Source organism: Etheostoma spectabile, chromosome 12 (genome assembly GCF_008692095.1).
Source record: "Etheostoma spectabile isolate EspeVRDwgs_2016 chromosome 12, UIUC_Espe_1.0, whole genome shotgun sequence".
Classification (NCBI taxonomy): Eukaryota; Metazoa; Chordata; class Actinopteri; order Perciformes; family Percidae; genus Etheostoma; species Etheostoma spectabile.
In genome coordinates, this window is record NC_045744.1 from 24,891,034 (window position 1) to 24,914,141 (window position 23,108).

A 23,108-nucleotide genomic window follows, 5' to 3' on the forward strand; every position below is an offset into this window, starting at 1 on the left:
GCTCTATGGTCCGATAGGAGGAGGTTAACATGCTCTATGGTCTGATAGGAGGAGGTTAACATGCTCTATGGTCTGATAGGAGGAGGTTAACATGCTCTGTGGTATGATAGGAGAGGGTAACATGCTCTATGGTCTGATAGGAGGGAGTTAACATGCTCTATGGTCTGATAGGAGGAGGTTAACATGCTCTATGGTCTGATAGGAGGAGGTTAACATACTCTATGGTCTGATAGGAGGAGGGTAACATGCTCTATGGTCTGATAGGAGGAGGGTAACATACTCTATGGTCTGATAGGAGGAGGGTAACATACTCTATGGTCTGATAGGAGGAGGGTAACATGCTCTATGGTCTGATAGGAGGAGGTTAACATGCTCTATGGTCTGATAGGAGGAGGTTAACATGCTCTATGGTCTGATAGGAGGAGGTTAACATGCTCTATGGTCTGATAGGAGGAGGGTAACATGCTCTATGGTCTGATAGGAGGAGGGTAACATGCTCTATGGTCTGATAGGAGGAGGGTAACATGCTCTATGGTCTGATAGGAGGAGGTTAACATGCTCTATGGTCTGATAGGAGGAGGGTAACATGCTCTATGGTCTGATAGGAGGAGGTTAACATGCTCTATGGTCTGATAGGAGGAGGTAAACATGCTCTATGGTCTGATAGGAGGTGGTTAACATGCTCTATGGTCTGATAGGAGGAGGTTAACATGCTCTATGGTCTGATAGGAGGAGGTTAACGTGCTCTATGGTCTGATAGGAGGGGGTTGACGTGCTCTATGATCTGATAGGAGGAGGTTAACATGCTCTATGGTCTGATAGGAGGAGGTTAACATGCTCTATGGTCTGATAGGAGGAGGTTAACATGCTCTATGGTCTGATAGGAGGAGGGTAACATGCTCTATGGTCTGATAGGAGGAGGTTAACATGCTCTATGGTCTGATAGGAGGAGGTAAACATGCTCTATGGTCTGATAGGAGGTGGTTAACATGCTCTATGGTCTGATAGGAGGAGGTTAACATGCTCTATGGTCTGATAGGAGGAGGTTAACGTGCTCTATGGTCTGATAGGAGGGGGTTGACGTGCTCTATGATCTGATAGGAGGAGATTAACATGCTCTATGGTCTGATAGGAGGTTAACATGCTCTATGGTCTGATAGGAGGAAGTCTGTCTATCATTATCGCACTCGGAGAAAACTGGAATGTTTCATGTTGTGAACATTATGAATGTTTCTAACTTTAATTTTAAGTACTGAGCCTATACTCAACTGCTACTATTATTACTATTATTACTATTATTATTATTATTATTATTACTTTTCACCATTAGCAGCACCTTAATTGTGTTAATTATGTAAATACTCGATCATAATATTCCTTTAACTATGCAAATATCCACACTCCTTTATATTTCTTTATTTATATTTCTAATATTTGTGCAACTGTAACACCGAGTTTCCCTTCTGGGATCAATAAAGTATTTATGACTCTGTTTCTGAGCCCAAGTGTAGCAGGGCTCCCTGAATTGTTTGTATTTTATTTACGCTATATGTTGAAATTTCATGGTTTCAAAACATAAAATCCATGGTTTAAAATCAGCCAGTTCTCTGGTGTTTAAGGCTGAAGCATCCAGTACCTGGTGACGAGGCGGGCTGCTGTCCCAAAATATGCAAATTTTGGCTCTGCATTTCCCTCCTTCGGCACTCAATTTGTTTGCAGCTCAGATTTCCGGGAGGCCCTGAAGGCGGCGCAGGGACATCCTTTATTTACCGGACCGGGCTCCGTGAAGTCTCCACACACTAAACCGGAGAGGATAGCACACACTTCTCACATACCACCGTAAGTCGTTTCCACGCATTTAAAATGCTTGTTTTGGTCTAATTGTGTGTCCGCGTGGCGGTGAAGCGTGTCCGCACGGCGGCGCCGGGGCTCGGTTTCCGGGTTTATGGTCTTTGTGCACACGGCACCAGCCTGGTGCAGAGCGCACAAACCCAACGTGTTACTGTTTACCTCCCCTAGCAGTGTTCGTGTGTTTCGCATCAGACACGCGCGGCCGGTTGAAGGAGTTTTTAATATTTTTATGGCGTGATGTTGTTGTAAAGTTACGCGGAGCCTCGGTGGCTATCGCGAGGCCGGTGTTTCGGTTTAACTGGTTTTTGAGTTAACTGGTGATAGAGGCAGATGTGGTGTAGGCGTGGTCTCTCAGGACCCATTCCCGACTAACCAGGAAATAAACATTATTATCGCTTTCCTTCTATTTCACATTTATTTGTCAGTGTCTTGTGAAACTTTACGATAAAAACGAGTTGCTGAGCATTAATTCCTGCCCCGACAGACATTTATGCAAACACTTGCCGTTGTCGTTACGAACTATCATCCGTTGTCTGGCGACTGTGTCTCTTACTGCACGTCACGGTACACCCCGATCGACTTGTGACTATAACACTTCACCGTTAAAGCACTGTTTCTGAAATGTAAGCAAACTGGTGTATTATATAGGCATACTGTTGGAATGATAAATGTGTCGATGTATGTTAGCGGGGGACGTTTCATGTTATCTGTTATTTATTTGACCCTATCACTTCTATGTTTCGAAATGGGATTTTTCATATAGGCCTACTGACTCAACTCAACTTCAGATATCATTCATAGCATGATGTATGTAATATTTAAGGCATAGTGAAGTTTTGGATATTTTAAATTACACTATCTGGAATGTTTTTGTAATTATGGATATCTAAACTTAAAATAACTATTAACAATTGGATTGTACATATCTGAAATTGCATTGTTTCCTAACTATAATGTTGCAACTATTCAGACATTCATAAGATTGACTTTCTACAACCAACACTTGCTCGAACTCCGGCACTTCAAGTCAATTCTACAATATGTGCCAGACACCCAGAGCAATAAAAAATACGTTTCTCTCCGACCCACTGTGCTATATGCAATATGCGTTTCAATAAGCGAGAGGTATCATTTGTATCTGGATGAATGAGTAGGCATTCTGCACATTAAGGAACGTGATTGTAAGGTTGCAACTTAACATAACCCATCGTAGCCTACATAAATATAATTACATCTAGCCTATAATGCCTATGTATCACAACGTAATCTGAGCGGATGCACATGTTGCCACATCTGCATTCAGCTGGGTGTAAACCTCATATGTAGCTTATGTTTTACTTACAGGCTGTATTGAAATGTAACAGATATCAAACACGTAATCCATGTTGTAGTAGGCCTACTGTTATTAAATTAACTTGTGATGCCGTTGCAAGAACGAAGACCACAACGTAGGTAGCTGCAGTGATGCCTGTTTGAAATACTGCAAACGTCAATAAATCGACAAAATGTTCATGCTGTCATTATTTGTGTCATAATTGTGTTTAAAGTAATGGTAATGACGTTTAGCATTGAGTCAATGTATTTCCTTTAACACGACCTAGATCTACATTGCATATTGAGTTTGAATTTGTGCACCATGTTGACGTGTGGAAACTTTGGTTTTATTTCTACAACACAGCTGTTGTGTTGCCCATGTTAAATATTAGGTATTTGTAAGTGTAAATGAATCGATATGAGCCTATGACCGATGCTAGTACTTGTTGTGACACAAGTTAATCGGAGCGCACTGAGCGCTGTTCTGCTTATTTCAGCGGTCTTTATTTGTGTTCCATCTGCAGAGTCAGCAAACACTTCAGAAGGTTTAAATAAACGTCATTACCAACACTTTAAACACAATTATGACACAAATAATGACAGCATGAACATTTTGACGATTTATTGACGTTTGCAGTATTTCAAACAGGCATCACTGCAGCTACCTACGTAATCATTTCTGCGGAGTTTCTCATGGCACACCTACACCACATCTGCCTCTATCACCAGTTAACTTAAAAACCAGTTAAACCGAAACACCGGAGCTCGAGCCTGGGCCGCGGGCAGCCAGCTGGCAGATGCCGCCTGTCAGCAGCATCCTCCGGGACAAATCTCATGAAAACCCGCGGCTAGCAGGGTGGCTAACCCGGCTAAATCATGGTTAGGAGCCGAGGAGGTGAGGACGTTTGGGCCGTGTTGGTGTCTCCATTCCTGAATATTTAACATCACACGTGTACATTAGTTGATTTTAATGCAAATTAGCTGTTTTTTGTTAAGATATCTAAGGTTCTAATCTGCCATCTGGCATCTTGTGTACGACCTGTACGCCAGAGCCCGTTCTTAAAACCCATAAGTTTAATATATCTTCCCACCAGGGACCATATCATATCAACTGCACTTATTTTATTTGGTACACTAATTAAATACAAGCTTCTCTTTAATTCGGCTTAACAAAAAGAAAACCAGGGACCATAGTTTTGTAGTTTCTCATCTTTTGTACAACCTGTACGCCAGAGCCCGTTCAGAAAACCCGTAAGTTTTAATATATCTTCCCAGCAGGGACCATATCATATCAACTGCACTTATTTTATTTGGTACACTAATTGAAAACAAGCTTCTCTTTAATTCGGCTTAACAACAAGCAAACCAGAGACCATTGTTTTCTAGTTTCTCATCCATTTAACTCCTAAACCCTTGTATTGTCCTCCGTCTGTTTTGCCTGTTCATAAAGCATAAAGTATAAATTATCTCCCAATTCTATGTTAGATCTCCTTAGCCAACTTCATTACAACTAATTACCACTATAGTTTTACACGTATTTATGGAAAATGTAACAAGTTTTTCCTCATGTTCTTTCAACGCTTTTTTTGAATTCATGGTCAATAAAACTCATTTATATTAAGAATGCTTAATTTCTGATTTTAAAACCCCCCCCCCCAGAAATTATTAATTATGTTGACTAATAGTCACGATCAGAGGAACATATGGATAATCAAAGCCTGTTTTTGTGTATGGAACCACTCTTGTTATTAAAGAAACCCAAATGTTTGACATAGAAACTTTTAAAAAACGGGTCAAATTTGACACAAGGACAACATGAAGGTTAAGTTACAGTATCGCTATTTAAAAAAAACCAAAAACAATAACTCCAATTAGCAAAACATGTACAACATTTGTGTTTGTTTTGTAAAGTTATCTATCTGACCTTGTCTTACATTGGGTCCTAGTCCGTGTAACTCTCTCCTTAAACACCCCTGTGGGCTATATCTCATATTTATGTATTAATCCATCAGTAATAACAACACAATCGTGGTAGTAATGTCCTGACGGGGTCATTTCGCCTGCACACTGAGTACTTTCCTTTTATACTTGTAAGTACATTTCCTGAATATAGATGTACTTTACTTTGAAGGCCAGACTTTAATGTTTTAATGGAGTATTTTGGCGTTTTAGTGATTTTAAATGTGGCTGTTTGCTTCCCTTAAACCATGAAAAAAACCCATTTTGGTTGCGTTTTTTAACCCTTTTATCGCGTTTTCTGCAAATTTTGTCACTTTTTCAATATTGTGGGAGCTTTTCTTGATGTTTTTAATGTTGACATTTTCCGTGTTCATTTCAACGGCCCAATTTTTGTGACAAAACAAATAGAAAAAGTAGCTTAAAATGGGCCAATTTGACCCGAGGACGACATGAGGGTTAAGTAGAGTATCTGATTACTGCCACAGGAAGTGCTAGTAAGAGACAAAGGTGTTTTCTCATGCCAGTTTTCTCCAGTGTTGGCATTATTTACATAGTTTTAGGAGGATCTTCTTCTCAGTTTTCTTTTAAGAAGAAATCTATATTTCCCCCCCCAGACATTAGTCACCTGTCGGTTTCACGTCAGTCCGCTTGCAGAAAAACAGCGTCACGGTTTTCTATTTAAAACTGGAGCTGAAACGACCACATAGCTCGATAGAAAAGTCATTATTTAAACCGAATAAAACCTGACCTCCTGGCGTTTTGGGTTTGAGACGGGTAGTCAGGCAGACGGAACCAACAACGTGGTGACGTCTTCAGGAAACGCTTGAATGAGGATGACTCAACGTGTGTGTGTGTGTGTGTGTGTGTGTGTGTGTGTGTGTGTGTGTGTGTGTGTGTGTGTGTGGTGTGTGTGTGTGTGTGTGTGTGTGTGTGTGTGTGTGTGTTGTGTGTGTGTGTGTGTGTGTGTGTGTGTGTGTGTGTGTGTGTGTGTGTGTGTGGTGTGTGTGTGTGTGTGTGTGTGTGTGTGTGTGTGTGTGTGTGTGTGTGTGTGTGTGTGTGTGTGTGTGTGTGTGTGTGTGTGTGTGTGTGTGTGTGTGTGTGTGTGTGTGTGTGTGTGTGTGTTGTGTGTGTGTGTGTGTGTGTGTGTGTGTGTGTGTGTGTGTTGTGTGGTGTGTGTGGTGGAATATAGTTAATTAACATCTGGAAACCTGAGTTTCTACACAATTAATCCTGCAAAACCACTTTAAATCCTGTTTTCACCAGAAATGTGTGAGTAAGTTTCTTGGAAATGAGGAAATAAGCATGAATAAGCAGAAAAAAGGACTCAACTAAAGAAGTCTTAGTCGTGACTAAGAGGGGACAGGCCGAATCACAACAGCTGGCCCGTCTGACGTCATGCTGCCTGAGCTCATTAATATTCATGAGCTGCATAAAGAATGCTCGCATTGGCTAGCTGCTAGCCAATCAGAGTCCAGCAGCTTAGCTGGTTGAGTATTAATGGGAACCGGCCCAAATGGAGCTGAGTCTTCCTGCAGGCTTTCTAGACCACGCTACACACCTATTCTGGTCCAACCTCAAAACCCAGTTATGAACCTGAAGATGAGCAGAATACGTCGGTTTGTTTTAAAACTATTTTAACGACTGTCCTGTTCTCTCCCCCCCCCCCCCCCCCCGCCAGATGTTGACGCTGCTGTTGGTCCTCGCCGCCGGTCTGTCCCGCGGGTCGCCGGTCCCGACTGCAGCCCCGTCGCCACGGAGACCAGCAGCGCGGGGCGGTTACTGTCGGCCGTGGTGGACCCGCAGAGAGCCGAGCAGAGCCAGAGGCAGCACCTGGAGGCCCTGTTCAACAGGTGAGACCAGAGTGTCCCCGTGTTGTCCCCGTGTTGTCCTCATGTTGTCCTCATGTTGTCCTCATGTTGTCCTATATCAATGTTCTTTTTAATTCCCCAAAATAACATGATTGATTCCAACGCTCTTTGCCAAGTACAATCTCTACTTTCATTAATTTTGGGTCTTATTCTATTTTATAGCATTGTAAAACAAAGTGACAGTGTTGTTGAAATAGTATTGAGTTAAAAGTTGACATATTCCAGTCTGTGATACATCAACATCTCCATTCCTTAATTTTAGTCTCAATAATTCCTAATTTTCTGCTTTTTCTAATCCAACATTAGTATAATTTCCTATAAATGGACTTTATTGACCATAAAGTCCCAAAATAACTGTAAAACTAAGAGGTCAGATATGACCTGAGGACAACAGGAGGGGTATTAATTATTTCGTGTTTTTTCATTAAATTTAACAGATATGGAGAAAACGGCACCATCTCTCTGGCCGGTTTAAAGCGTCTGTTACAGAACGTGGGTCTGGATCGCATCAGGACCGTTACGGTGCAGCATCACGAGGAACCGGGCCACCACGATCACCACCACCACCACCACCACCACCACCATAACCACGGTCACCATGGTCACCACCATCACAACCACAACGACTCCCAGGAGCACGCTGAGCCCTCTCAGCCCGGAACGCTCCCAAAACCGTCTGAAGCGTCCAACGCCGAGGACAGCCTGCACCGTAAGGGCACCGCGGCGGCGGCGGCCCGGGACGGCGGCACCACGGCGGCGTACAGCGCCGAGCTGGTGGTTCAACCGGACGTCGTGCGCAACGGACAAAACGGCAGTCCGGCGGCGGAGGAGACTACTGCCGGGCTCACCGTCACCGAAAGCAAGACGATGGAGGCTGCAGTCACCCGGGGCAATAACGACCACAATCATGACCATGACCACGAACAGGACCACGACCACGAACAGGACCACGACCACACTGACCACGACCACGGTCACGGTCACAACCACAAGCGGAGCGCGGAGGTACGGCATTATCTTCTCATTTCTTCATTTAAAGGTGCTCTATGCGATGTTGGGTGACGTTACTTCTCGTTGACGGGTGTCCCTGCCGATGTGAGTCGGGTGCAGATGTGAGTCGCGCATGCTCACTTTGCGACAAGTAGCATCCAAGATGCTCGTAACGACCAGACACTTCCTGTAAATACCTTTGCACACACACAAGTGTGAAATGGGACTACTCTAACCAAGTGTTTAATACTGCTAGCTTAGCTACAAGTTAGCATCAACACAACAAAGGCTGTCGGTTGAATGGTGTTTTTAGCTAACGTTAGCATCAATCATAGCTACGTTTTTGAAATGACTGCTAGCTTAGCTACAAGTTAGCATCAAACACAACACAAACTGTCAGTTGAATGGTGTTTTGAGCTAACGTTAGCATCAATCATAGCCACGTTTTTGAAATGATTGCTAGCTTAGCTACAAGTTAGCATGTGTGAGGAGATGTTTTTTTACAGTGTGTTCGGGGGACAGGCAGCTAGCAGCTGCGTGACATCGCTTAGAGCTCCTTTCTAAGGAACTATGAACCCGAGCTGTTAGTGTTAAAAAATACTTTGTACCCAGGCCAGAATTATTTATTTTTCATTCAAAACATCAGCAAATATGCATTTGTTTTCACTTCCATGATCACAAGTGATTCTATACAGTGTAGAGGTACGACTAGATGGATGGATAGATGGATGGATGGATGGATGGAACATCAGCTTCTTATTTAACGTCTTTGAGCGCTGACTGACGGTCGTGTTGTACCTGCAGTGTCTGAACGCCTCCGCCATCCTGTCGTCACACGGGATGTTTCAGGAAGTAGACGTGACCCTCGCCGACTTCAGCTTCCTCTGCCCCGCCCTCCTCAACCAGATCGACGGCGGAGTGTGCATCCTGCACGGAGGCGCCGACGGGGAGACGGGTAGGGGGGGGGGGGGGGGGAGATCTGTATGTACACATCCAAGACCAACCAGGAAGGTCAATGGGTTGCCAAAATATAACCAAAGCAAAGAAGAAGATCAAAGATATTTTGTACAGCTTACAGATGATCTCATACTACAGCGTTCATGGCGTTTGTCTTAGATAGAAACTGCAGTGTCAGCGAGTGGCAGGAATGGAGGAGACTGGACCTGCATGCTTTAATTCTGTCGTTCTAACAAAACGTGTGTTGTGCTTGGTGTGTTTGAAGCTGCAGAGAGAGATATAGATCCATATATCTAGAAGGTAATTTCATGCCTGCAGCACGTTCATTTATGATACAAATGCAAAGTCATTGTGATACAATAACAGCAGATGAGTGAGATACTAGTAAGGGAACTTTTTGACTCTAAGAAAAGGTTTTAATGAGGCGTCTGGAAAAGTGAAAATCTAATTTTATTTACTCATATGATTTAACAGCAGTATTGTGTGATAGATACTTTTTGATGTGGAAAATATGTATTGCTTAATGTTGGCAGCCAGCTCCAGAAAGCCTGACACCTTTCTTTTTTTCTTGACTGAGTAGCAATTATGATAGATAGATAGATAGATAGATAGATAGATAGATAGATAGATAGATAGATAGATAGATAGATAGATAGATGTTTATTGATCCCAAGAAAAATGGGAAATTCCGGTGTTACTGCAGAAAAATCAGTCACAAAGCACAAAATATAAATTAAATACTAGGAAAAATATACATACATACATACATGAAATAATAATATGATTAAAGTAAAAAGAACAAATATTTGAATATGTACAGGATAGGCAAACAAAAATGTGCAACTGCTTAAATAATATGTTAAAATGTATGCTAGTAGTAGTATCTATCACACAATACTCTGAACATGTCACTTTGGTGTAAATCCAAATAATACACAAGTATGTAAGTAAAGCAATTGAGGTTAGATATGATCAGCAATAAATAGTTTAAAAGTTCCTTGGTATGTAGGTTGGTGGTGGTGGTAGTAGTAGTAGTAGTAAGCAAGTGGAAAACACTCAAGGTGCGCTACGTCACATGGGCACCACCAAATAAATGTTCCAGCGTTAATTTCTCCACATATCTAGCCCAGTGATTTGATATTTACAGCGTTATAAAGATGGAGATGACTCAGTCTGACACCCCTGCAGTGTCGAGGTGATCTTTGCCGATCCAGATCTACCTGTTTACACCTGTACACCTCACACACTGTCAGGAAATGTGGACGTATTTAAATGTATTTTTTTATCATTTCTAGACCATAAACATCGTCACGGCGACCACGACAACTCTGAGGTCGGCCGAGAAAGTGACAAGAACATTGCCATAGGTAAGAAGTCTGTTCCGTTTCACCTTAAGTATTAAACATGTACTGTATGTTGCTTTTTTACCACTAAAGTTACTGCAACATGTTTTTAACTGGTTGTGAGACCGTCTCTGTTTGGTTCCGATGCGTCTACACGACCAACGTACGCTAACCAGCCAATCGGTGAGAAGGGTTCTGTGTATTCGTACGATCCCCCGCCAAAATAAGACGATCCACGGCACGCAGGGTCATTAGAGCCGCGCTTTGAAGCCAAATGTTGGAGTTACAACTCCTGCGTCCGTCCGTGGTGCCATCTGGCCCAAAACCACTACACCCAACATACTTCCATGGAAATAGAAGTCTGTAAATCAGTGGATACATGTCAGCTCCCTCAAAATGACCTGTTTATCGGTCAGAATTTGATCCGTTTGGTCCGATAACATGTAGAAAGTCTACAGTTAAATCATTTGGTAAACGGGAAGTAGCTGGCTCTGCTGTGGGAGGTCTCTAGTGGGCCTGCTCAGCACCAATACTCAGGGGCACAACTCTAGAAACTCAAGTCTGCGGTGGTGGAGTCAGGCGACCGCTAGCGATGCTATGCCGGCGTTACGGACAAACCTTAGCGATTGATTACGGCAGATCCAATAGTTTTAGACTTTAACAGAGGACCCACCTTCAAGGAAGTTAACACTTGGTAATGGAGAGAGGCCAGACTCTCTGGACGTATGAAATGGACCAGAGTCTGGTAGGACCGGGCTAATGGACCAGAGTCTGGTAGGACCGGGCTAATGGACCAGAGTCTGGTAGGACCGGGCTAATGGACCAGAGTCTGGTAGGACCGGGCTAATGGACCAGAGTCTGGTAGGACCGGGCTAATGGACCAGAGTCTGGTAGGACCGGGCTAATGGACCAGAGTCTGGTAGGACCGGGCTAATGGACCAGAGTCTGGTAGGACCGGGCTAATGGACCAGAGTCCGGTAGGACCGGGCTAATGGACCAGAGTCTGGTAGGACCGGGCTAATGGACCAGAGTCTGGTAGGACCGGGCTAATGGACCAGAGTCTGGTAGGACCGGGCTAATGGACCAGAGTCTGGTAGGACCGGGCTAATGGACCAGATCTGTAGACTGGTAGGACCAGATTGTAGACCGGGCTAAGGACCAGAGTCTGGTAGGACCGGGCTAAGGACCAGAGTCCGGTAGGACCGGCTAATGGACCAGAGTCCGGTAGGACCGGGCTAATGGACCAGAGTCTGGTAGCACCGGGCTAATGGACCAGAGTCCGGTAGCACCGGGCTAACGGATCAGAGTCTGGTAGCACCAGGCTAGCTGGTGGTGCTCATGTAAAAACTACCACTTTTGTCCACAGGACGGCGCCAAAATCGAGACAAAATGCCAGTTCCTTGTGACTTTAATTTGTGAAGAAGTCTGTTAGATGAAGTGTTTGATGATGAGGTGTTTGATGATGATGAAGTGTTTGATGATGATGAGGTCTTTGATGATGAAGTCTTTGATGTGTGTGTTGCAGCGTGGGTGGGGGGCTTCGTCTCCATCACCATCATCAGCCTGCTCTCCCTGCTCGGCGTCATCCTCATCCCGCTCATGAACCGGGTTTTCTTCAAGTTCCTCCTCAGCTTCCTGGTTGCGTTGGCCGTGGGCACGCTGAGCGGCGACGCCTTCCTGCACCTCATCCCCCACGTGAGTCAGCGCCGCCCCCCCGCCCCGTGGCTCTGGACCACAAGTACTTAATCACTACTTTCATTGAATTTGGGTTTTTTAATTTTATATCATTTGGAAAAAAATTAAATGGATTTAAATCCCGACTAAACTTTGAGAAATCGGTGATTATCCATCAACACAGGTTCCTCTAATATTAGTCAAAGTAATTCATCATTTCTAGTGGTAATAAGTTGGTGTTATGGAAAAATGGCATTGAAAACATTCAAAAAGGAGAAACACATCAGAATGTGTCAAATATTAAAAAAGGAAGATAAAGTGTTAATTTTGACCCTGAAGGACATCAAGTACACGGTCAACCGGGTTAACCCTTGTCTCGTCTTCCCTTTGACCGTGAAAGACGTTGTTCCTCTTATCTCAACGTTTTTGTTGCTTTTTATGAAGTTTTTGTATTTTTTTTTTCATTTTTTGCTGCTTTTTCCAACATTTTTCACCCGTATTTCGACTTCCTTTATTTCGGATATAAAAAAAAACTATTTGAAAACGGGTCAAATTTGACCCGAAGACAACAAGGGTTAAACCAGGGTTGTAGTCAAGACCAGGACTAGTCGAGTCCAAGACAAGACCGAGTCCAGGACAGAATAAAGGTCTTATGCATGACAGTATCAAGACAATCATTTTGGGTTTCACTTTCCCTCCAATATTATTATCAACATAATAAAGACACCTGGACTCGGTCCAGACCAGAAGCCATATTGGGCAAGACCAATAGACCGGACTACAGCCCTGGGTTGAACCCCCCCCCCCTCCCAGTCGGGAAGCGTTACTGTAGAGGCCCATCTAGTAGACTGGTTACGAGGGAGACTCACCTGAAACCACTTGTGAAGTCTGACTGAACTGGAGAAGAGACGGAGGGCTGACAGAGTTTTTGGGTTCAGACTCTAATGGTAGTCTGTGTCTCTGGTCCAGTCTCAGGGAGGCCACCATCACCACCACCCCAACGAGACGGGGCATGGGGTGGAGGGACACCACCTCCACGATGAGCAGGAGGAAGACCTGGACGGGGTCTGGAAGGGTCTCACGGCTCTGAGCGGGGTCTACATCATGTTCCTCATCGAGCACTTCCTCACGCTGGGGAAGATGTACAAGGACAAGAAACAAAAGGTCAGTTTGACTCCCTAACAACAGAGATCAAGGTTGAATTGTTATGTTTTTATTATTAACTCTGCCAAGGAGGTTTTGGTTTGTCAGATACTGCCTGAAATCCATGTTGGTGTTGGCATGAAATCATCTTGAAATAGAGCCCCACCGATGTATATCGGCGAGCCGATTTTTAGGCCTTTCTGGAACTCTCATTATCTGCATTAATAACGGCCGATTTATAAAAAAAAATATCATCAATATCAGTCACACAGCACAGAATGCAAATTAAATACTAGGATACAATATACATGTAGTAGGTAGTAGTGTAGTAGTAATAATATGATAAAATACAAGAACTAATATTTGCATATATACAAGTTGGGAATACAAAAAATGTCCAACTGTTTAAATAGTAATGATAAATATGTAGATAAACCTAGTGTGCAAGTTGCAATTAGTGCAGTATTGTGATGAAGAAAATAAAAGTGACACAACACACACACACACACACACACACACACACACACACACACACACACACACACACACACACATCAGGAGCTGCTGCCGCGCGACACCGCGCCATCTTGCCAGTTAAATGCGTTTTTAATTGGACGAGCTCCCGGGTGTCAGGGGGGTTTGTGATTGGTTGACGATGTGATTCTGCCGTGCGGACAGATCCAGAAGCAGTGGGACCAGAACGACAAAGCCGATGCAGAGAAGCAGCCGGCGCTGGAAGACCACGACCTGAAGCCCCCTGAAGGTGAGACACAACCTGGACCGGGGCGACCCCTACAGTTAGAAATCCCCCCCAAGTAACAGCGTTCACCCCGTGTAGACTGAGTCCTGCAGCGGCCCGGGTTCAAGTCCCACCTGCGGCCCTTTGCTACGTGTCATCCCCGTCTCACTCCCCCTTCCCTGTCTCTGTTACTTTTATGAAAGGAAAAAGCCCCCAAACATTGTTTAAATGAATAAATCTCCCCTGCGGACACACGTACCGTATTAAGGCTTCATTCAGACTGCAGGCAAAAGTGGCGAAATCAAATTTTACTTTTAAAATATATATTTTTTTTTTGTTTGGGGTCAAGTGACCAGGTCAGACTTCTTCAGAAGTAGGTTGAACTCTCAAATCTAGCCCAGATCTGTGTTTTTAGATTTAGACCACTTCCATATGTGGTCCTGAATCGGACCCAAGTCAGATTCAGTTTTATCACGTCGGCCGCAGTGTGTACAACCACGGTGGATTTGATGGAACTTTTAAGTCCATTGAGATCAACATTTTCGCCTCGACTGAGGTGGTAGTAGTACTTCAAAAAGTACCTGTTAGCAGGTACCAGGGACTTTTTATCTTAACCCGTTTGTGCCGGATGCTTCTCGCCGACACATTACATCTACCGCCGGTTACTGCGTTGCGCAAAGTATCATCCAGCGCTTCTTCATCATCATCATCGTCATCATCTACCACATCCTCCCTCCCAAACTCCTCACTATGTTCCACCTCCATGTCCCTGCCCTCGCTGTCTAACCGTGTGTAACCGGCGGTAGATGTAATGTGTCGGCGCGAAGCATCCGGCACAAACTGGCTAATGGAAAACCCAAAAAGGCGAGTAGAGTCGAGTAGATACCATGCAGTGGAAAACCGCCGTTATTTGTGTTGTTTTTAACGCTCTGTCTTCCTCCAGACGTGGAGACGAACGGCGCGGGTATCTTCGGCGACCGCTCCATCAGCCTGCACGGCGGCGTGGCGGAGGAGGAGCAGGTGATGCTGGCGCCGCAGCCGTCCGCCGGCGCCTCGCCGCAGGGCTCCGCCGCCTACACCGCCGAGGACTGCGAGAACAAGTGCCACTCCCACTTCCACGACACGGTGGGCCAGGCGGACAGCATGCACCACCACCACCACGACTACCACCACATCCTGCACCACCACCACTCCCAGAACCACCACCCGCACAGCCACTCCCACTCCTACTCCGAGGAGCACTTCCAGCAGGCCGGCGTGGCCACGCTCGCCTGGATGGTCATCATGGGGGACGGGCTGCACAACTTCAGCGACGGCCTGGCCATCGGTGAGTAGGCGACAGCGCCAGGAAACAACTCCCGATGCAAGGCTGAAACATTCATTCATTCATTAGACAGAGAAGACAACCCTGTGGCACATATGTCGGTAAACTCCTGATTAGATGAGATGATGTTATTCATCCCACAGTGGGGAGAGTCCCTTGGTACAGCAGCAGTTTCCTACAGTAAGAAGCAAAACAACAAATAAGAAAAGAAACAAACAGCGGACAATGAGCAGAAAGCATTGAATGAATGTAAAGTGAAAAAACTGTTTACTAAATCTCTCTCTCTCTGTCTCTCGCTCTCTCTCTCTCTCTTTGTGTGTCTGTCTCGCTCGCTCGCTCTCTCTCTCTTGTGTGTCTGTCTCGCTCGCTCGCTCGCTCTCTCTCTCTTTGTGTCTGTCTCGCTCGCTCTCTCTCTCTTTGTGTGTCTGTCTCGCTCGCTCTCTCTCTTTGTGTGTCTGTCTCGCTCGCTCTCTCTTTGTGTCTGTCTCGCTCTCTCTCTCTTTGTGTGTCTGTCTCGCTCTCTCTCTCTTTGTGTGTCTGTCTCGCTCGCTCTCTCTTTGTGTCTGTCTCGCTCGCTCTCTCTCTTTGTGTGTCTGTCTTCGCGCGCTCTCTCTCTCTCTCTCTCTCTCTCTCTCTCTCTCTCTCTCTCTCTCTCTCTCCTCTCTCTCTCATATATTCCAAGATTTTATGTCATTAATAAATATCAAATCACTTCAACAAAGATCCATGTTAATTGGAGACTAGATATTTGAGCCCAGCCATGATCCTAGTACAGTTGCAGTGATGACTGTTTTCCCTGTCTGTGTTCCCTGTCTGTGTTCCCTGTCTGTGTTCCCTGTCTGTGTTCCCTGTCTGTGTTCCCTGACTGTGTTCCCTGACTGTGTTCCCTGACTGTGTTCCCTGTCTGTGTTCCCTGTCTGTGTTCCCTGACTGTGTTCCCTGACTGTGTTCCCTGACTGTGTTCCCTGACTGTGTTCCCTGACTGTGTTCCCTGACTGTGTTCCCTGACTGTTTCCTGTCTGTTTCCTGTCGTGGTGCAGGCGCTGCCTTCACCGAGGGTCTGTCCAGCGGCCTCAGCACGTCCGTGGCCGTCTTCTGTCACGAGCTGCCGCACGAGTTAGGTAAGACCTTCTATCTCAGCGCCCACCTGCACCACCTAAAGCCTTCTTAAACCATTAAAACCCGTTCATAATCTCTTTATTATCTTCGTTAATATGTCAGTTTGTGTGTAAATGGATTGTTGGATTGAGGATTCAATAGTTAAATGACTAATCTAATCTTTCGCTCTGTCAAACGGATTTTAAGCATTTTGGTTGAATGGAAAATAAACGTTTACGTTTCCAGATCAAGATTATTTCATTTACTGTATATAGCACTTTAAAATTAGGGATCGACCTATATGGATGTTTTTTTAGTGCCGATATTTTTCCCATCAGCCGATGTCCGATACAGGCTGCTGATTTTCTAGAGCCGATACTGCTTTTGCTCCTTCGATTTCCATCGTAAAAATGTCAACCCTGCCACATGGGATTTGCTATTATAAGACTTATAGCACTATATTAGTACTAGTAATAATACCAATACAATTGTAATAAGACATTTACATTATTACCATCATATTATAAGACTGTTACTATTTTATTGCTATAATAAGACATTTATATTATTACTATATAAGACAGATAACCAGGTCAGCATTAAATGTCCTTTTGTCAACATTTTAATTTAAGAAAACAAACCTGAGAAGTTGAAATAAAGTGCTTGATCTGTAATTTAAGACTGTCGGGGGGGGGGGGGGGGGGGGGTCTACATGTGAACTGCAGCGTCTCGAGCAACACAGAGCCACCTGTGGACGCCTGTCTGGAAATAATGCCGACATATCACAAAGACTAAAAAAATCGTGTAAAAGCGTAAAACACCGATTAAGATAAAGTGGATTTACCTTGTGTGGCGTTGACTTCTTGACTCCGTTTCCCAGGGGACTTTGCGGTGCTCCTGAAGGCCGGGATGACGGTGCGCCAGGCCATTCTCTACAACGTGCTGTCGGCCATGATGGCGTACCTGGGCGTGGTGATCGGCATCGTGATCGGACACTACGCCGAGAACATCTGCATGTGGATCTTCGCCCTCACGGCCGGGCTCTTCATGTACGTGGCCCTGGTGGACATGGTGAGTCACCGGTACCGGTCCTCCAGGGACGCCTACACACCGGCGCCGATGGGCGTCACACGGCCCGGGGATATATTCTATCATGTAGCCCACAAAACAAAACAATGTGGTCATGATACATTTGCCGTGTATGTATTTATTATTTATGACACATTACGCCCCTAACAAGGAAATAGGCCGCATATTAAAGCAGCGCTATCCAGTTTTAGCCATTTCTTTGCTGGTTTCTCTAGAGCCCCCATACAGGTTTCTCTATAGAGCTCCCCCCTACAGGTTTCTCTATAGAGCTCCCCCTACAGGTTTCTCTATAGAGCTCCCCCTACAGGTTTCTCTATAGAGCTCCCCCTACAGGTTTCTCTATAGAGCTCCCCCTACAGGTTTCTCTATAGAGCTCCCCCTACAAGTTTCTCTATAGAGCTCCCCCTACAGGTTTCTCCATAGACCCCCCCTACAGGTTTCTCTATAGTGCCCCCCTACAGCTCCTATGTTGCGTATGTCTGCGTTGTAGCGTCTCGGCCACCATACCAACTATTTTGATAACCGATTAATCGTTTTTGAGTCATTAAACTTCCGTAACGTCAGCTCGTTAAATGTGAAGACGTTCTAGTCTCTTCTCTCCTCTGGGACAGGATGCTGGGTGTTTTTGAGTTGGAGACGAAACAAGACCTTTTGGGTACGTCGTCTCGGGCTTTTTGGGAAACACCGATGCTCATTTTAGAGACAGAACTACTCATCCAGAACATAACCGAGATATTAATCAACTATGTTAATGAATCTGTTTTAAACCACTTAATGCATGAATCATTGAAGGGACTGGAGATGTGAGTGTGCAGCTGACGTTAGAGAAGCTGGTGTCTCCTCCAGTCAGCAGCATCTGTTCTGTCAACAGGTCTGAGAGCAGCAGCCTTCACCAGCAGATGCCCTCTTCACACACACACACACACACACACACACACACACACACACACACACACACACTTATTTTATCTGGACATGTTCGCCCCCTGGTGGCCGCTGACATGCACTGCACTCTGTTGCAACACACCATTCCACCACTACTACACACCATTCCACCACTACTACACACCATTACACCACTACTACACACCTACACCTTACACCACTTACACCACTACTACACACCATTACACCACTACTACACACCATTACCCACTCATACACACATTCACCATCTACAACCATTCCACCCTACTACACACCATTCCACCACTAACTACTACACACCATTCCACCACTACTACACACCATTCCACTACTACTACACACCATTCCACTACTACTACACACCATTACACCACTACTACACACCATTACACCACTACTACACACCATTACACCACTACTACTACACACCATTACACCACTACTACACACCATTACACCACTACAACACACCATTACACCACTACTACACACCATTACACCACTACTACTACACACCATTACACCACTACTACACACCATTACACCACTACTACACACCATTCCACCACTACTACACACCATTACACCACTACTACACACCATTACACCACTACTACTACACACCATTCCACCACTACTACTACACACCATTCCACCACTACTACTACACACCATTCCACCACTACTACTACACACCATTACACCACTACTACTACACACCATTCCACCACTACTACTACACACCATTCCACCACTACTACTACACACCATTACACCACTACTACACACCATTCACTACTACTACACACCATTACACACTACTACCCATACTACACACACCATTACACACTACTACTACACACCATTACATCACTACTACTACACACCATTACACCACTACTACTACACACCATTACACCACTACTACTACACACCATTACACCACTACTACTACACACCATTACACCACTACTACTACACACCATTACACCACTACTACTACACACCATTCCACTACTACTACACACCATTCCACTACTACTACACACCATTCCACTACTACTACACACCATTACACCACTACAACACACCATTACACTACTACTACTACACACCATTACACCACTACTACTACACACCATTACACTACTACTACTACACACCATTACACTACTACTACTACACACCATTACATCACTACTACTACACACCATTACACCACTACTACTACACACCATTACACTACTACTACTACACACCATTACACCACTACTACTACACACCATTACACTACTACTACTACACACCATTACACTACTACTACACACCATTCCACCACTACTACTACTACACACCATTCCACCACTACTACTACTACACACCATTACACCACTACTACACACCATTACACCACTACTACACACCATTACACCACTACTACTACACACCATTACACCACTACTACTACACACCATTACACTACTACTACTACACACCATTACACTACTACTACTATACACCATTACACTACTACAACACACCACAACTAAAACTTTGTCACAGCCCATCTAGTAGGGCTGGACCATTGATCGAAAACGTATTGACGTATTATTTCCATGACGATAATTCTGATGATTTCTCCCTATATAGTAGCTATAGTAACCAATAAGGCTGAGGATGCAGCAAATGAAAATGGCCGGTGGATTTAAGACAAAAATAACAATTCATTGAATGAATCAAATTTGAACATGTCGGTCAGCAGCTTGTTGATCTTTACTTTGTTAATTAGTTCCAATTCCGGCTGAGACACATTCAGTTTCGTGAAGGACTTATTGGACTTTAACTTACATTAACGAGCGTAGTTGTCCTCAATTTACGTCCTCGTCTACGTCTCCTCTCCGGTTTAAGCTGCATCGCACCAAAGTCACGGTGAGTGGTCGTATTCACATTCATTAGCGCGATCGCGAAATCCTGGAGGGACTGCATTGGAAAACGTTGGAGGTTTTTATGGCAAGAAGCCGCGTGGTGGAGGAGAAGACAACCCGAGGGTTAAGGACCCGGTCTGAGACGGGTGGTGTTTGTCTCCCCCTCTTTACATCGTTAGTTAGTTCCTATCCTGACTGAGACACATACAAACGGTTTAATAAAGGACGTATTGGACTTTAACTTACAATAACGAGCGTAGTTGTCCTCAATTTAGGTTCTCCTCCGGTTTAGACTACAGTGGAGGTTTTTATGACAAAAAGCCGCGGGGTGGAGGAGAAGACAACCCGAGGGTTAAGGAACCGGTCTGAGACGGGTGGTGTTTTTTCTCCCCAGGTGCCGGAGATGCTGCACAACGACGCCGGCGACCACGGCTTCAGCCACTGCGGCTTCTTCCTGCTGCAGAACGCCGGCATCCTGCTGGGCTTCTGCATCATGCTGCTCATCGCCGTCTTCGAGCACAAGATCAAGCTGGACCTGGGCTAACGGGGGACAAGCTGGACCTGGGTTAACGGGGGGACAGGCGGGGGGACAATCCTGAGCTCCGTGTGCGTCTTCAAGTGTCTCCGTCAGAAGTGTACTGTGTCTTTTTATTTGTTGTTGTTGTAGACCGTCCTGTCGCCTTGATTTAGTTGGGATTGTCCACGCGGTGCAGGAGGAAGTAGAAATACAGAAGAACTCATTAGGAGTAAAAAAAATAATAACTGAAGAAGTTGTTTTATTTTCTTAGACTGCAGTTAAAAATGTCAGCGATTTCTCCTTTAGTCAACAAACTTGTGAAGTCTTGAGAAGAGGAAAAAGAAGCTCTTTCCACAAAAACCCTCAATTGATAAATCTTTCCCTTTTTAGCATTTCCTAATAACCCAAAATGACTCTGCTCATGCAGATATCTGTCCCTTAACCTTCTGTGGCATCATATGTGAGTCAGTTCTCCACCCTATTATGTCTTTATTTGTCTGGTTTTTGATGTGTTGGAAGTGTTTCTGCTGCTGAGTCAAACCACATCGGTATTTCAAATAATCCCCTGAAGGCGGACCAGCTCCACCTGTGAGTCCACTAGGTGGTGTCCAAGGGACCGTTTCCACAGCAGATGTTTTGACTCGTCATGGTAGGAGAAGCAGAAACTGATCACCTTAACGATGTCTCAGTTCCATCCAGTGTCCCAGTCTGTTTCCCTGAGTCAGCATGTCTCTCCTAAATGGGATGCAGCCGTCACTAATGGTTTTAGCCCTCGTGTTGTCTTCACGTCAACAACGGTCACTTTTCGACATTATCATTGCTTTTTCAATGTTGTGGGTGTTTTTTGATATTTTTAATGTTGACATTTTCAGCGCTTATTTTGACGGTCCATTTGTTTGTGACAAAAATAAAACTTAACTGAAAACGGGTCAATTTGACCCAAGGACAACATGAGGGTTAAATACACCTGTGCTTTTCCTACTATGTGTCAACACACCTGCCGTGAAAAAGAGAGAGATATATATATATATATAACTGTATAGGTACAGATAGATATACAGCAATCCCTTTCAGAATGAATCTCTGCAGTTATCCTTATTCAGGCTGCGACTATCGATCATTTTACATCCTATTTAATTTGGAGCATTAAGTTTGGAGTGTGATCGGCACTACTGTGAAGCTTTTTGATTTTCAGCAGCACTTCATGGTGTTTGGATTTATATTGTCCAAAAACAACCCTAAACTGTGACATCTGTTCACGTGGAGCTGAACAGTCTACACACATTTTTGCCAATTTTCAGATTTTAGTCTTTCCCTTTGTCTTTGTTACATTTTGAAGGCCAGCGGACCAGAGTTCTTTAGTTTCAGTTCCTTTACTTTTGAGGCTGCGTGTTACTGTCACTTTAAGCTTTACTAAGGATTTCAAACTATTACTTTTGTCCTTTTTTTTTAGTCTCCAAACAGCAGAGCCAACGCCTGCAGACGCCTTGATTCTGTTATAATAAAGTGGGGGTAAGGATCCGTTTTCATGTCTTTAAACGAGTGCAACGTTATAAATGTCTCCTAGGAGAGACGCCATGTTTTAACGATATCGGGTTCTAACGCCGCCCTCCGACTTAACCCTGAACTGGACCTCGGGCCCACCACCGGGCTTCTGACTCCTCTGGGAAAGGCAGTCAGAGAATCGCCAAACACAATGCATGTTGGGTATTTTCATGATGAGAAACTGAAGGCCAGTGATGGGGAGAAGGGGACCTCGGCACGTAGACTCGTCTGCTTTAGTGTACTCTTTTAAAGTTTCTTTTTAACTTGTGTTTTGATTTTATTGTTCTTGTAGAGAGTGGAGGTGGCAGCTCAACCCTGATCATGTTCAGAGACGCTAGTACGTGGAAAGTATTTGTTACAGTATTGCTCCTGCTCAGTTTGAATACTGACTTTGATACCAGTAAGCAGAAATAACTGCGTCCCTCATCAAGCTCACTTTGCATATCTTCGTCAGTTCTTTGTTTATAAAAAAGGAAACTACTCTGAAAAAGTGATTTTCTGGCCTTTTAGAAGAAAAAGTGTATTTGCTTAAATTCTGAAAAGCAAGTTCAGTCCAGACCCGGACCCACTGTGTATATTACATGTACGATATTATACTATATGTATATATTTGTGTACTATACTGTATGAGTACCTGTTTAATTTCAGTTGTGGACTTTGTGCTTTTGCAAACAAACAATCTCATTCACAGAAAATGTAAGGGAAAAGAGTGTTTCTTCTTTTCTTTTTCTTTGTTTTTGTCTAGATGTATATGTCGATATGAAAGGGTTATTGAAGGAAACTCCAGCACGGACTCACCGAGCTCTTTGACATTCCTGAACACAATAAACCGTCTCCTTCCCACC

General features: G+C 44.4%; 1 protein-coding gene across 2 annotated transcripts; it reads left to right on the plus strand.

The window, feature by feature from the left end:
• The first annotated feature begins 1,911 nt into the window (after positions 1 to 1,911).
• Positions 1,912 to 23,108, plus strand: slc39a6 (solute carrier family 39 member 6). Of its 2 annotated transcripts, XM_032532259.1 has the most exons (14): positions 1,912 to 2,132; positions 3,924 to 4,060; positions 6,803 to 6,974; positions 7,430 to 7,997; positions 8,787 to 8,937; positions 10,235 to 10,306; positions 11,808 to 11,977; positions 12,926 to 13,120; positions 13,778 to 13,862; positions 14,782 to 15,165; positions 16,203 to 16,283; positions 17,141 to 17,331; positions 20,596 to 20,760; positions 20,795 to 23,108. In XM_032532259.1, exons 2-13 carry the CDS (start codon positions 4,042 to 4,044, stop codon positions 20,743 to 20,745), a joined length of 2,238 nt encoding a protein of 745 aa, XP_032388150.1. In that variant the 5' UTR covers positions 1,912 to 2,132; positions 3,924 to 4,041; the 3' UTR covers positions 20,746 to 20,760; positions 20,795 to 23,108. The 2 variants fall into 2 exon arrangements, with proteins under 2 accessions (XP_032388150.1, XP_032388149.1); XM_032532258.1 differs by having other exon boundaries at positions 20,596 to 23,108.

Excerpts from the sequence above, each read along its gene's own strand:
- slc39a6 (XM_032532258.1), top strand. Across the intron at positions 13,863-14,781 it reads CGACCTGAAGCCCCCTGAAG|ACGTGGAGACGAACGGCGCG; the intron begins GTGAGACACAAC and ends GTCTTCCTCCAG. Across the intron at positions 16,284-17,140 it reads CGAGCTGCCGCACGAGTTAG|GGGACTTTGCGGTGCTCCTG; the intron begins GTAAGACCTTCT and ends TCCGTTTCCCAG.